At 39.5% G+C, this 15,790-nt stretch overlaps 1 protein-coding gene and 1 long non-coding RNA gene across 2 annotated transcripts in view; one reads left to right on the top strand and one right to left on the bottom strand.

Moving 5' to 3' along the window:
* VCAN (versican) overlaps positions 1-15,790 on the top strand; it is a 111,506-nt gene that overhangs the window by 13,264 nt on the left and 82,452 nt on the right. The window contains exon 3 of the mRNA XM_009331777.1: positions 3,826-4,197. Within this exon, the coding sequence (XP_009330052.1) occupies positions 3,826-4,197 (372 nt within the window). The remainder of the gene's footprint in view (positions 1-3,825; positions 4,198-15,790) is intronic.
* LOC103923429 overlaps positions 8,297-15,790 on the bottom strand; it is a 10,471-nt gene continuing 2,977 nt past the window's right edge. Inside the window, exons 2-3 of the long non-coding RNA XR_663930.1 lie at positions 15,414-15,417; positions 8,297-8,414 (exon numbers count right to left, since the gene is read on the bottom strand). This is a non-coding gene — a long non-coding RNA (uncharacterized LOC103923429). The remainder of the gene's footprint in view (positions 8,415-15,413; positions 15,418-15,790) is intronic.

Consider the following 15,790-nt stretch of genomic DNA (forward strand, 5'->3'; position numbering starts at 1 on the left):
ACTTTCTTCTGTAGCTTGTTTCCCACTTCAAAAGAAAGTTATCAAGCTATGTGTCATTGGTAGGATAAGCCGACTTTGCAGCTGAAATGGTAGACTGGGAGGACCTAAGGCAGGTTTTGATGGGGACAAAAAGCATGAAAAGGCAAGCTGGAATTTTAATTTTTATTTTTTTAAAGAAGGAGTGTGCCACATGCCATCATCCCCATGATAAACTGATACAAATGCATAGCCATAGCTTTAGGTTTGGAGAAAATAAGAGTAATAAGTTGTGGCAAAATCCTACCCAGTAAGTTAGACCTGACAGGACTGTCTTCTGTCAGAACATTGCATTGGAGTTTTCATTCTGCATTCTGTTCCTGCTACTTATTCTGATGCTGGAGATATTTAATATTCAAACAGGGGAAGACAACAAAAATACCCAACTGCTAAGGCATGCTATCTACTGAGTCTGCCCGTAACCTGACTGCATTGTGCTGCTCTCGGCCCGACTCTGTAGTCCCATCATCTCCCATTGACTTTGCTGGGAGTTCTGCCAAGACATGTGTTTGTGGCCAGGTGATTTGGACTTACCTGTGTATTTTATTTCTTTATTCTCTATGTATTTTTCCTAATTAATTATCCATGAGTGATACATACTAGTTAGCAACAGAAAAGACTGCTTATATTAATTGCCAACCAGCTTAGTCATTTCAAAACCATCCTCTTGTTTAAGAGTACATGATGTTACAAGTATTCTAGGTCCTACATGGCGAGGTGGAGATATGGTATAAAATAATGTTGGCAAATACCTGCTTTTCTCAGCTTGTGTCCAACTGACAGTTACAAAATGTTTTGTTCGTATTTTTGCCCTTCATGTTCCTTGTAAGGAATAGTCTATCACATACCTTTGATACTGGCTGAAAAGGAGACATAACATGGAGTATGTGCATAGGTAAAATGCTAAAGGAACAGAAGGGCTATATGGATTAATAGAAGATACTGATGCTTTCTGCCTTGGCCAGTTGTGGGGATTCTGCTTGACTAAACAACTTGGACTGCTGCAAGAAATCAAGCTTTTTGGAACCGTGCAGGAACATCACTTAATCTTATGTTTCAGTGCCAAATATATATATTTTTTTTTCAGTAGGGAAAAGCTTGTCCCCCCCTCCTTGTCCCCCCTCCTTTTCCCCCCTCCTCTCATCAAAACAAAGAGTGCTTTTCTATAGTGTTTTATAATGCTTTCTACAGTTAGATGGGCACGTTTGTAGCTACATGGTCTCCTGTTCTGGGATGTAGCCCAATTTAGGATAGATCTAGTTTGCATATCATGATGATATGTGTTGTTTGCCAAGGGTTTCAATCTGCTGATGTGAAGACACAAATTTTAAAGAGTGGAAATTTCCTCAGGGTTCAGTGCTGATATCCCAGATCACTCATAACCAGAAACAATGTTCTCAAAAGTTTATTAAAATTCTGTCAGTCAGGATAATTATAACTAGGTCATTTTTCATTTAAGAAGTTCCTGTAATGTATATAGATGACAAGAGATCATAATAAATACTAAATATTTTGAGACTGATTTTAATCTCCCACCTGTGCAATTTGGCAGTAATTCCATCACAACTGATAGGACTGAGTATTCATTCTGTTTCTTTATCTCTACCCCACTGTAACTCAGTGAAGTTTCAAGAAATTAAAGGTGATGTAAAAGGCAGTGGTGTTTCAATACTGTACATCTTCAGGATACAATCAGTCCTTTCTAGTTTTTAGCAATCAATTGACTCTAGGTGAGTTGAGTTTTTATTTCCTTATGGAAATAAAAAACCCTCAATGGAATTTTTTTTCCTTAAGAAATGTGTATGCAGTCAAAGCTTTTGAGCTAATCTTTAGTCTTCAGTAGCTTCTACCGGCTTGTCTTCAAGCCTTGTGAATTCTCCAATCTTCACTTTTATATTGGACCTGTTTTTGTCTTTCCCTTTACAAATTTGTTTTACAAATTTTACAAAAATTTTTTTTTACAAATTTGTTTTACAAATAGATTTTTGCTAGATCTGTGCCCAAAGTTTATGAAGTGATTAGTTTGACTATTAAATGTGAGTTTTGTCATCACCAGTCTCTGTTTACAAGTTAATAGAAGAATGAAAATCTCACCGCATGCCTGAATCACAGAGTGGGCATCTTGCTGGTAAATGTGCACAGACAGTGCCATTCCATGTGAACTTTTCAGCTGAGCTTTGGGTGCAAAGCAGCTGTTTTGGCACAGCACTACCCCATTGCTGTTATACTGTCTCTGGTCTAATCAGTTTTGATACAGTTATCTTGAGTGTATCTGCATTGTGTTCCCAAGAATTTCTAGTTAGGTAGGCATGGATGGAAAGGACCTGAGGACTTCTATTCAAACTTCTGGGTCTTTCTTGGTCAGTCTGTTTTTGTTTGTTTGTTTTTCCAGTTAGTACTTTATTATTAAAATGCTTGGCCATCAAGCTGATGATTCTTGTATTGAACCTTTTTAGATAATACTATTAATACTGTATCCTGTATAAAGCCATCTATCTCTGTTAAAAATAATAAACTTAATGAGCAATTTTTTCCTTTTTTTTTCCCTTCTCTTTTTTTTTTTTTTTTTTTCCCCCCCCCCCCCCTTTCTTCCATCTTCTACTCTTTATGGAGAGATGATATTTCTGATGATAGATAAATAGGTAGATAATTTTCATGTGCTGGTGTCTCCTATTTCATGTATCACTCTGTTGGTCACAAGTATTTGAAATTATTGTATTTCTAAACTTTGTGAATACTAGCTCACTTCAAATTAATGATCAGCATGTTCTGCCTTTCAAAAAATGTTAGAGTGCAGGATAGTGAAAGAGGTAAGATAGATACTGTTGTGCATCAGCTTTTAATCTTCATTAAGCCATTATGTATAGTGAAATAACATCACATAAAAAAAATAAATCTAACAGAAATCCTCTCTTCAGACAGCTGCTGTGTGCAGGTTGGATGAACAGTAGTCAACTTTCCCCTCAGGATATTGTCAGATGGAAACATTTCACTGTAAAATGTTTGCAGCTGGAGATGTCATAAAAAATGATAAAGGTCCTATCATGTCAAGTCTGAGCCAAGTAGGGACTTTCTGTGCGCTTTACTTCCTTCTTTGCTTGAACATCCTGAAATACTTTATTTCTGCAGCGTGTTAAAGTCCCTGGGGCTACAGGGAAGTAATTTTAAAAGAATGACTATTTGGGAGAATCTCACTGGAAAGGCTTTTGTTTCAGCACGTATGTAATAAAAAGAGTTAACTCTTGAAAGAATAATGGAGTAAGGGATGTCATGTATGCAAAGTCATGGGCTATGTTCTACTCTTAGGACAGGAGCAAATGGACAAGCTACTGTGAGGTAAGACAAGGTGTAAACATCAGTAGCTCCCCTGTATGCATGCTTTCGGCCAGCAAAAGATGCGAGGTAACTCACCATCCTTCACTCAGAGTGGTCTTCCTCCTATGAAGTAAAAACCCATAGCTTTTACAGTTCATCTGTCATCTAAAATTTCAAAACAGTTTCCGAAGAAGGTCAATAACTTGTTGTCTATAACAAATGGAGAAAATAAGTTAGAGAGCAGTGAATTAAATTTGCCCAAACAGAAAAGGGCTCCATCAGCAGCCTAGGATATTGGTGCAAACTCTTTTTTAGCTTATACTAATCAGTCCTGTTACAAATCAGCTAAGGTTCATGGATTTCAGGTCTTGCAGCTGTGAATCGTTAAATAACAATGAAATGTATCTGTTTCTGATTTTGCTGTTCCACTAATGTGATTTCTCCTTTCTCTCCCCTCCTCTCCCCTTTCTCTAGTTAAAGCAGAAAAAAAAACCCTGGTAAAGGGATCTCTCTCTGGAACTTCAGTCCTGCCATGCTTCTTTTCAACCACACCCACTATAGCCTCCAGCTATGCAGCTGAGTATCTTCGAATCAAATGGTCAAAGGTTGAACTGGATAAAAGTGGAAAAGATGCAAAAGAAACCACAGTCCTGGTGGCCCAAAATGGCAACATCAAAATAGGTCAAAGCTACAAAGACAGAGTGTCTGTTCCGACCCATTCAGAGGAGACTGGTGACGCTTCGCTGACTTTCTCTAAGCTGCGTGCAAGTGATGCAGGGGTGTATCGCTGTGATGTTATGTACGGAGTTGAAGACACACAAGGCATTGTATCATTGGCTGTTGAGGGTAAGGACTTATCTATTTCGTTTGTAGTCAACAGTGATTCCAGTTAAAACAGTAAAAGTTAGTAATGAACGTATAACTAGAGAGCATTTAAAGGAGTGTCTTTAACAATTTGCCCTTCCTTAACTGTTCATTCTCCCCATTCTCTTTCTGTCTTTTATTTATTCTTATGAGTCTTTTCCAATCTGTAGCTCTCTCATTTCTCACTTACACCTTTGGGGAGGTTACTCTAAAGTTTTCTCAAACCAGCCCTTTTGAAACATGATACATGTTGTACTAATACATCTGTCTGAAAATGTCAGTGTCCTTACAAGAAGACAGACTTAGCAGGCAGAAGCAATTTCTTTTTATCAGTTTGTGTGGCATGAAAAGAAGCAACTGCCTTGCTACTGGATCTGTGGTTGGTCTGTCTTGCCACTTGATGTACAAAACCATAATGCCAACAAAACTGGGAGCTGCTTTTTCTGTGATAGGCATGTCAGGCACAAGAGAAGAGTTTCTTTTGTCCCAGTAATAAAGGTTGGATAGGTAGGAGGAAACCCATCTGGCAGAAGCTGCAGGAAAACAAGTAGGGAGGTGGCTGCTAAAGTTCTTCCATGTGGAGGATCCAGGGCTAAGAGTTTGCTTGCCATCACTACAAGGAAATAGCCTCCAAAACTTTGAGGGGGGGAAGTGTATGTGTAAAGACACAGAAGAGACAGGACTTTCAAAAGCATGTAAGTGGCAAAAGGAGCATCTGATCTATAGGTGTTTCTCTCCTAGGAGCCTGCTTATACAGCACGATAAGTACAACGTAGAGACCGCTCCAGAGCCTGGTGCTGTATAGCCCTGTCAGTTTGGTGCTGAGCCTGAGCTAACAGACTGTGCTGAAAGGCAGGACATATTAGCCCAGGCTCTGTGCCATGTAAATGCAAATTCTGGACCCAAATTATTCTGCATGCTCAGAACAACACTGTGCTGTGTGAATGTACCAGCTCTTGTGAGCCTTAGTTTGGACTCTGCCTTGCACTCCTTTGCACTTAGGTGTTTTTTGAAAGTTCAGTATTTACTCAAATGACTGAATCCCAAAACAAACATTAATATCAGCTGCTGGAAATTATGGCTTTGGCTAAGATTTTTTTTGTGAGCTTAATACTGCTCACAATAATTCCAATATGCTTAACCTAACTTGAACAGTCTTTTGGCATTGATTCAATGAAAGGTTTTGAAGGTGTGGTCTTAGTTTGGAAATACAATAAATCAATGTAACCATTAATGTCTGTATAACTTCATAAACTGTTTAGTCCTAATGGCAAAAGCAAAAGAAATCCTGGTTTGAAGATTACTTTTCAGTAACTAGTGTACCTGGCATTCTTTATTCCTTTTCAAGTGCTCCCCTGACTACATATCCAGGAGCAGCAGATGTTTACTACAATAAAATATCTGATGATTTATGGCAATACTTCAACTTCTGTAGTTAGTGCTCCTGCAAAACACTGCGATGAGATGAACGGATCAGATTTATTTTTTTTTAATTGAAAGAAAATTTCACACACTCCATTTTCTTTCTGCAACTGTTCTTTTCCATGATTGCTTTAATGTCAAAATGTCAGGAGGGGCAAAAGCCAGATCTTGACCCAAATGGTAAATAGCATTGTTAGATTGTCATTTGTGCACTCCATTCTCTATTTTTTACATTAAGTAAACAAATACCATTTATCAGACTCATAAGGATTTCATGTGAATGTTGCTGCTCGGATCTTCTGCCCTCATTTCAGTAAGGCTTTATGGGTTTTTTGGTGTGATTTCACTTTAATTAAAAAAAAAAAAAAACAAACACCAAACCCCCAAAAACATTAGTCCCAAATGTAATTTATTTCCATTATGTTGCCTTTTTGAATCTGCATCCCAAAGTAATAACAATTGGAGAGACGTGGTATTCTGTACAGTCTTTTTGTGCATTCTTCGCTGCCTTGTTGTTAGCGTGGTGTGGGGAGATCTTTCCACGTTAATTGCGGTAAGTTCAGAGCTGATGGCTAGCATGGTTCAGCACTTGTGCTTTGGTCAGCTACCCTGGGTGGAGCTGGGGTTGGTGCTTGCAGCGCAACCCATGAAGTCCTGATAAAATTATCACCAGTTTTGCTATTCTGCACATTTTATGCTCATCACAAGTGAAACATAAAATGCATTTGTGTAGCACTCTCTCTGAGGACTGAGCAGGCATGTGTTGCTTTAGTGTCTCAGTGGATTAAAAGTGTGCAGAAAAAGTGGTAACTCTGGCTCAGGTAGTACTTGCTTGACCATATAGCTTAACCCTAAAGTGAAGCAGAAGCATTTTATTAAAGGTAGGAAGCTTCTGCAAAATTCCCTGTGTGGGGCAATTTTGGTGTGGGAAGAAATGTTACTAAAGCTTCAGAAAACAACATTCACCTTTTTCTTTAAGTGCCAACACTGTTACGTGTGTTAAGTCTAATTTAATAAATTTCTCAGAAATGGCCAAATGAAGTAGGCCAAAGCTTATCTGCATCATACTGCTGAAGTAGGTGAAATTGCTCTTGTGTTATTAGGATAACTTTATAGGGTTTGTATGCTTGCTTGTTTGGGTATTTTTAAACCAATGCAGAACTTGAGTTCTAGATATTTTCAGGATTTCCATTTGTTTTATGGACATTCCCTCATTTGAAACTTTCAAACAGAAAGCACATTCCAGCATCAATGAAACCAGGTAGATAAGCTTAGACAGCTGTGCTGTTTATTTTTCAAATGAACTTTTGCAAGTAAGATAACTGGGAGAGCTAACTTGAATAAGAAAAAAAAAACCCAACCTGTAATTGCTATTTCTATCCTTTCCTTTGGGTATGTTAGGAATATAAAACTGCAGCTGAACCCATTGTGCACCAAATGAATGTATTTTACCAGTGATGGAATGTATTGTGAATGAAAAATGGGATTTCTAAGAAAGACTAATTTTCTCTGTAGCATACAGTTTTTTTCCCAGGTTAAGCTGTACAAGCTGAACAGTTGGTATTAGTCATTGAAAGTAAACAGTAAAACTTTCAATGCCTAATTTTTTTTTGCCTGAGTCTCAAGACCAAGACTGTCTACAAAAGATGTGTATAATTGTTCATCTATTTTTTTTCTGTGTAGCTATCACAACAAACAAATTTGATAATTTACATGTAAATATACAGTTAATTTGTTATTTTTAGATGGCAAATGAACTTCTGAAGTTCAGAAAGTCAGATTTATGTGTTATTAACAACAGTATAAATACTGGCTTTACCAGGAAGATGGGATGTAAATACAAAACTGCCTTCTTTGATACGACAAACCTGTATTTTGGTGCTTCGACTCAAAATGCTTCAGCATCGAATTCTACCTTGCCATAGGATTACTTATATAGGTTCTGAGTAGAAGATTATGTTTTTAATATAATCAACTGTTGCCTAATTTACGCTCCTCGCAAGTTAGGCCAAAACCAAACTCATGTCTGTACTATTTCAGACAAAAGATCTGTCTGTCACAGTGTCCTGTTCCAATGAAAGCAGGAATAGCTGATACCAAAGGGTGTCATGGTTTAACCTCAGCCGGCAACTCAGCCCCACCCGGCCGCTCGCTCACTCCCCCAGAGTGGGATGGGGGAGAGAATTGGAAGGGTAAAAGTGAGAAAACTCGTGGGTTGAGATAAAGACAGTTTAATAGGTAAAGCAAAAGCTGTGCACGCAGGCAAAGCAAAACAAGGAATTCATTCACTGCTTCCCATGGGCAGGCAGGTGTTCAGCCATCTCCAGGAAAGCAGGGCTCCATCACGCCTAACGGTGACTTGGGAAGACAAACGCCATCACTCCAAACGTCCCCCCCGTCCTTCTTCTTCCCCCAGCTTTATATACTGAGCATGACGTCCCATGGTATGGAATATCCCTTTGGCCAGCTGGGGTCAGCTGTCCTGGCTGTGCCCCCTCCCAGCTTCTTGTGCACCTCCAGCCTTCTCAGTCGGTAGAGCATGGGAAGCTGAAAAGTCCTTGACTAGTGTAAGCACTGCTCAGCAACAACTGAAACATTGGTGTGTTATCAACATTGTTCTCCTCCTAAATCCAAAACACAGCACTGTACCAGCTACTAGGAAAGAAATTAACTCTATCCCTGCCAAAACCAGGACAGTATCCACCCCTTATTCTATACCATCTACGTTATGCTCAAGTCCCATATTTTCCACTACAACCTCATTAACCAGGTGATGGCTTTATGTTAGACAATCCTGCACAGATTTTTTTTTTTTTTTGGCCATTTGTTTTTTCAATGTATGTAAGTTTTTAGTGTCCACAGCTGGACTCCTGGTTAAGCCACCACTTAACCACAGCTGGTTAAGATAGCTGTTATTCACAAGTAAGATATACATGTTTAATCACCTATGTTGCCTTTGTCTCTACATTGCATATTTCTACTACATCCTTTTTTGACAGGTAAAATCTTTCTAAAGAATGGCAGGATCTGCCATAATTCTGTGCTTGTTCTTTGCTTTGGTTATAGGCACAACCTATGCCAACTACTTGGGTATCAATATCTGGTTATATTCTGTTCACTGGGAGCTCAGACATCACCAAGACACTGTGGCTTAACATGGTATCTTGTATCCGCTGAGCAGTGCTTACCTTTATGTGCATCATTAGCTTGTGAGAGAGGTGAAATAGTTTGATTTGAACTCTGTTTAAACACCTCAGCTTAAAGCTAAGTCTGATCTGCCTTGTTTTCACTAGGGTTATAAGAGTGGTTGTGTTTGCGTTACTAACCGGGGTGACTCGGTTGTGTGTACAGTCCTGGGGATCTGATCTGGGAAGGTCATAGCAATGTAGGACTAGAAGGACATGCTGGGTCACTTAATCTAACTCCTTTGGTATTGCAAGTAACCATGTTATGTGCTGTGCTACATGCCTTTATTAATCCTGAAATCAAGCGAGAGCACCCATTCACATGGGTTATCAGGTGCTTTGCATATTTCATCTCTAAGATCAGTGGAGTTAGAGTGAACTGTACCCTATATGTTACTATTTTCATTTTACAGCTGGTGAAAGTGTAAGAGAGAGGAGTGAAACACTTAATTTTAGCCCACGCAGGAAGTTTTGGGGCAGCCAGATGCCTGCCCTGCTTGTTAATTGCAACTGCAGAGTTGTCCTTAAGGCAGGGGACAGCGCCAGTGCCGACAGGTCTGTAGGCTCGCGCAGAGGGGCAGGTTCATCACACTAGATACCTCCTTTCCTGTTACTAATTGTGGGAAATGCTTTCCTTACACTCTGATTGCTGCTATAATTACATTGACCTCTCAGACAGGGATATTTTATGTTCAAAATGGATCTGACAGTATTACAGTGTCATATGCTTCAACTTCCTACAAGAAGAGAAATATGCAGAACAAGTAATTCATATTTGTTTTCCCTTGCACGTGTTGTCTTCTCTGCCTTCTCTGCACATCCCTCTGAAATTTTCCCTTTTTCTCAGGAGCAACTCTTCCTTTGTCTGCTCTTGTAGTTTCATCTTCCTACAGTGTTTTGAGCTTTTCTTCTGACCCTTCTTGATGTTATTAAACCCACAAGTCAAACTGTCTCACGTTAGGAGTCCTTGGCCTCACAGTTTTTGAATGCTTAATGTTATTTGGTCTTCATTCTTAGTCGTTTCCTTGCCACTGTTGTCTGAAAATGTCAGGTCTCAGGAGCCTTCAGATACTTAAGAGAGATGGTTTTCCCCTCTCAGTAGCTTAGACCGAGCTTCCCGCTTTAAGCTGCTTTTGGACACCAGTGGGTTTTCACTGTATCTCAGTGGAGACATTTGGGAACAAGGTGGAGGTTGATGACCAGCAGTTAATGCCTCCTGAAGATCGTCCCCAAGTGTTCACTTGCCTGCTAATAGCTTACTGAGCACAATTTCACAACCTTGACTTGGATGCCAAGTCTGAAATCAGGAAACCTGAAGTCAGGGTGGGATTTATTTCACTTTCGACAATTTCAGGTTGTGTGCATAGTCTAAGCTAAACACGCAGGCTTGTGCTACCTTCAGCTTCTCTCTGATGAGAGTCTTGGGTGAGATGAGCTTTCTGGCAGTCCTGTCCTTGGTCACTGATTAGAGAGATTTAGATGACTAGTTTGGACTGCACTTCTAACCTTTAGGCAAAGCAAACTTTGGTGAGTTGAATCCCAGAAAGGATTTTGTAAAAGTGTTGCTGTACCTCTCTATGTCCATGTTTATGCCCTCTCTCTAGTTATAACAAATTCCACTTATATAAAATAGTTTTGAGATACCTTGTAAAAAGCTGACCTAGAAGTGCAAAGTAACAGTACTCTTCATTCTGGAACATAATTGAATATTTAATGAAATTCTTGTTTTGTGTGGTGCTATGATATTGGACAATAAAAAATAACATGTATGACCAAGTGTAATAAAAAAGAAAAATCTGAACAAACCACTTATTTGAGCTGATTTTTTGTTATCCTCCTTGGAGATGATTTGATTTAAAGTGATCAAAGTGGAAAATGGCATCCTTCCAGTTTTGTTGCTCTTTTTTCATATCTTGTCAGTGAATATTTTTTACCAATAGTGAGAGAACTTTATCCTTTTCTTACTGATGTTTTGGGAGACCACTGTTTTCATGGGCCTCATTTTGGTAGTTTCTGTTTGAGTCTGCTGCAAGTCTGAGAGACTTTTTTAGTCTTTTTAGTTTTTTGGTTTTGTGGTTTTTTTAAATAAAGCCAGTAAAGAAAATCCTAGGCTTAAAATACTGACCTTGTTAATGGAAAGAAGCAGCAATTAGGGAAGCAGAGTAGATGGTAATTCACATTTTCATTTTTATGCAAACTCTTCTTTCTTACAGGCATTATAATGATAATAAATGGGAGTTATTTCCAATGTGGGAACGCTGCCACTCAATTGTGCTTTAGCTCTGAGAGATTGTGTGTTGACAACATAATTGATTTATTCTCTCTACAGCCAGAACTCCCCTTCATTATCTCTTAAGTATGGCATTTGAAGAGATGCTTTTATTTAATCTTTTAGACTTATCTGTCTTGAAACCTTACTGCCTCTTGATGTTGAACTTCTGTGCTTCCTTGCTAACTAAATTAACATGGGCTGCTGCATTTTTAAACTTGTGTTTTACTCTCCTGCATCATGGATCCCAAGGAATCTTTGACTTCTGTAGCTGGGAAGGAAAGAGCACAATGGGTAGAGGCCATCAAAGGATGGGAGAGGGAAATTTATTTCTGGGTGAGAAAGACCCAGGGTCTACGTGCAATGCACATCAGGAACAGGGAAGCAAATGTTCTGATCAAGCTGCTGTGTCCCTCGCATAGGGACTGGCAACGTGGCAGCCGATGGGCAGGCTGGCGGGGTTTCTGCATCAGGCTGATGGAGGACCTTCGGTGGGAGAGCTCTAAGCCCAGGCAGCGCATGGCATGCTTTCACATGCAGGATGGTAGAACAGAGACCAGTACTAATGGCTAAACTGGTTTTAGGATGTTGGTCATCCCCCAGTATGAGGACAGTTCTGAGAGGCTGTGTGTTTTTATTTTTTTTTAAAGTAATTTTAATTTAAGTAGCAGTGTCTTGGCCTCAGTGAATGCTGTGTGACCTGGTACATTGCTGTGCAGAGATAATGGGCTGGGACAGGTGATCCCACTGTGTATTCAGAGATTAATACAGATTTAGTAAAGAAGTCCTCCCCTGAGAAAAATACAGGTGAAGCTCAGCATCAATCACTTTCCTTTTCTGGACCAACTTGGTCAGAAGAGCTCGCATATACCTGCATGCAACTGCGTTGCTCTGTGAGGATGGATGCAAAGATTTTGCACGGAGGAGCAACGTGTGAGTTAGTGCAAGAAGTCTCTGTCCCTTGGAGAGCAGGAGGCAGCGGGGCTGACAGAGCAGAGGGGTTGGTATGCACTTTGTCTCCCCATGATGAGAAGTTCCCTGAGGCATTTGGCAAGGGAGCTCCTGCTGATACACATGGAACCTGTTCTTCTCAGGTTGCCAAAGCCTAAGACAGGGGTCAGAAGATGGGTGCAAAACCTCGAATGAGGAACCAAATGAATTATTCATGTAGGAAGCTGAAAATGCTGCCCTGTTCCTTCCTTTCATACAGTGCTCAGTCCTGTAACCTCTATTTTGGCATATATTTGTAATGTAAATTGTTTTCTGCATTAAAGGCAAGGAGAATCACCAAACTCTGTGGTAGCTTTGGCAGTGGGTTGGTGGTTATTTCAGTGGTCTGCACCACAGTGGCTAAGGTTTGAACATAAAAATTAACAAAATAACAACTGCTACCATCATAATCTTTTCTCTTTAGATATTCTTTGCTGTGTGAGACAACTTCTGAGATTCAGGCTTTATGTGACTCCAAGAGTGCATGTTGCAGCAGTGTGAGCTCCCTAGTGAAAGTGAACAGCAATTTATTAGCCATACCAGGAGCCCTTCCCCTGCAGTTCCACGGGGTTTTGCTGCACAATGCCCTGGCAAGTAATAAAGCAAAGTTGCAACCCACAGGTGTGAAACCACAGAACCAGGCTTTTACCCGTGGAAGCCCTAGTTTGTTAAAACTGAAATACTTTATGTTTTTCTTTTCTGGTCTAAGGCAGAGATAAATGATTAAAAGACATTCTCTCTTGCTCAGACAGAAGTGAATTTTGGATGCTACAAATTACTTTCCTCTGAGTGCTTTCTTGCAGACGCTGCTACTCCTTCCTCTAATTACACAGACTTTGTTTGCCAGATGTTCAGTGACAACATTATACTGCTGTAGTCTGTTTTCCAGTTGCTTTATTTGTTCCTAGGACAACTCCTTTCTTGCCTTTTCTTTCAGAGAGGAAATAGACAAAGGGAAAAAAATCCTTTACAAATGTTTTAAAGTGCAAAAACTCGGACAATGGATTTTGCCCCTTTCTCTCTGTCTAACTGAAACAATGAAAGTCCTGCACTTTAATCTTCTTAGCCCCAGGGGTTCTTCTAATTATTGCAGCTGTTGCACAGGCTTATACATACTGACGTCCTCCTTCCCATTCATCTTGGAGGCTCTTTTATGTCCATTGGCTCCTCACTGGAATTGGAAGAGCCTTCAACTCTAAGAATAGGTGAAGTTTACCTTTTGGATGAGGGTGAGGAGAACAATGCATTCTCCAAGTTCCTTCCCAGGATTACAAATGACCAAAGGCTCTTCTCAGCACTGCAAAAGCTACTTTAAATTGGCAGTGATATTAACTCTTTAGTCCTGCCTTATTGGGGTATCACAGGGATTCCAAATGTATGCCAGCTGGGAAGCGCAGTGGTTGCTTCCAGCATGGAAGAAATGAGAGGCGAGAGAGCTGGTTGTGGAGAACGCACTCATATATTTAAACAGTAGGAAGCTTTAAAAAAATATGAGTTTGGAGAAATACGTTGCCGCCTCCTGCTAAGTTAATGAACTGTTTTGTGGTTGAAGCAGTGCTCTTGTGCCCAGTTGAAGTGATATATAACATCAGTTAAGAAATCTTGAAAAAAAACCCCAGAATGAAACCAAACCAAAGACCAAAAAAAGAGGCAATTAATCTAAATTCATATAAAATACATTTTAATTAAGATTAAAACAACAAATTAAATGAACAAATTGCTTCACATACTTGGGCATTTCTGGTTTCACCCTGAGTTATAGAGTCAGCATCAAATATTGTATACTACAGAAACACCAGTGCTACAAAAAAAAAAAGGTCTAAAATATTTGTATTCAACAATAACATGCAGGAAAGCCAGATGCCCAGCTTGTGAATATTTTTATGGGTTCATACTTATGATTCAGGGTAAGTGTTTTATCCGCTTCTGTTGCAAGCTCTGTAAAACTTGCCCATTTCTTATTTGTAGACCCAGAACACCGAGCAGATCACTTGAACTCATGTTTTTATTTACTTCTGTACCACTGAATATAGTAATGCTCATTTATACCAGCAAGTAACTTGCTCACAGTGTCGACCAATGTTATTAAATTCTGAATATATTAAAACAAATATTTTAATGCATGCCACAGCTTTAAAAAAAAAATTCTCCAAGTCATATTTTTGTTATTTTAAGCTCTTAAATTCCAAATGTGATTAGTTGCTGTTGCCTAACTCTTTTTATGTTGTAAGGCAGTGCTCTGTGTTGGACATGTGGTAAAGGACTGTGTTGTTTAGGGTACACAAAGCCAAAATATGCACATACACACACACATATATATAAATCTATACATATATGTATAAATAAGGTTTTGCACATCTTAACACAATGTAAATGGTATGTAAAAGTGCCCTAACCGGGCAATGGAGGATGCCCTATAACAGAGAAAGTGCAGGGACACGGGAGCTAGTAAAGCTATCTCTCTGACATTCCCTTTCAATCTCTCCTGGTACAGATAGTTCACATTAATAAGAAAACGTGCTTGAGGCTGTGCTTCAGCACCGAGGCTGTCTGGAGCAGTGTGGCCCCCATCCACGCTGTTATGCTCCTTTGGCTCCCAGCACAGGATGAAGATGCCCACTGGGAGTTGTCCCTGGTCTTCACTAGCTCCTGAAGTCTGCCCAGAAATTGTTTGGAAGGGTGTTATGGGGCCTGGGCCAAATAATGCAATGAACTCATCTAACAATTTAACAGTCTTGATGACTGAATTGCAGGCACCTGGAGTATTTAATTTAGTAATATAAACATAGCCATAATTTTTCAGGGTGTATTCTTCACTTGTCACTGTTGCCAAACAACGCTTGGGTCCATTTGAAGCTGAAACTACATCGTTGCTTGGAAGAAGCACTGCTCGTGATGGATTCTGTCACTGGTTCTGAAAAGGCATTTTATGGGGATGCTAGTGGTCTGTAAGCTTCCAAGTAGTGGCTGCAGCTGGTGTGTGACTCCATATTAAATGATGAAATATGAGGATTCCTAGCATTTTCTCTTCTATTTCCTGTTTCTCTGCTAGTAGCTTTGATAAAATTGGTGTCTGGTGATTGAGGTTTAACCTACCTGTGAGTAGTTTTCAGACAATGTATTCTTCTTAGTGAATCACGACAAGAAGAAAAATGTGTATTTCCTATTTATTGGGCATATTCAGACCTTTGATAAGTGGTAAAATTTTACTGAATTTGTCTGCATGAGAAAAAGTATTTCTAAATATGTTGGAATCTCTTGAATCAACATTTTACTAAGTTACTCATATTTCTATTTACTCGTAAATTAGCAGACTTCTTCCATCTTTCAACAATGCTCTAATAACAATGACTTGTTGTTAAATTCATTATTGCTACAATGCCACCATTTTCCCAAACTGTATTACAGTATGTTATTTCCTCATCATGAAGTACTCCAATAAAATCATCAGAAAAAAGGAACATTTTAGGGTTTATTTTTCTTGCTTTGCAGCCATTCTGTGTTGTGGATGTTTTATGGTGTTGCAACGCTTCTGAAGATTTTGGAGTGCAATAAGTGACGTTGAATGTTATTTTTCAGAGATCACCAGGGGACATCCTTTTGATGCCAAACTCTAAAAGACACTGGCAATAGGGGTGAAGTGATTTTGCAAGGTGGAATATCTGTTTTCTGCCACTTCAGAGTTGGTGCTCTTTATGGTTTGTTTTAG

The sequence above is a fragment of the Pygoscelis adeliae genome, unplaced genomic scaffold, assembly GCF_000699105.1.
Source record: "Pygoscelis adeliae isolate BGI_AS28 unplaced genomic scaffold, ASM69910v1 Scaffold19, whole genome shotgun sequence".
NCBI lineage: Eukaryota > Metazoa > Chordata > Aves > Sphenisciformes > Spheniscidae > Pygoscelis > Pygoscelis adeliae.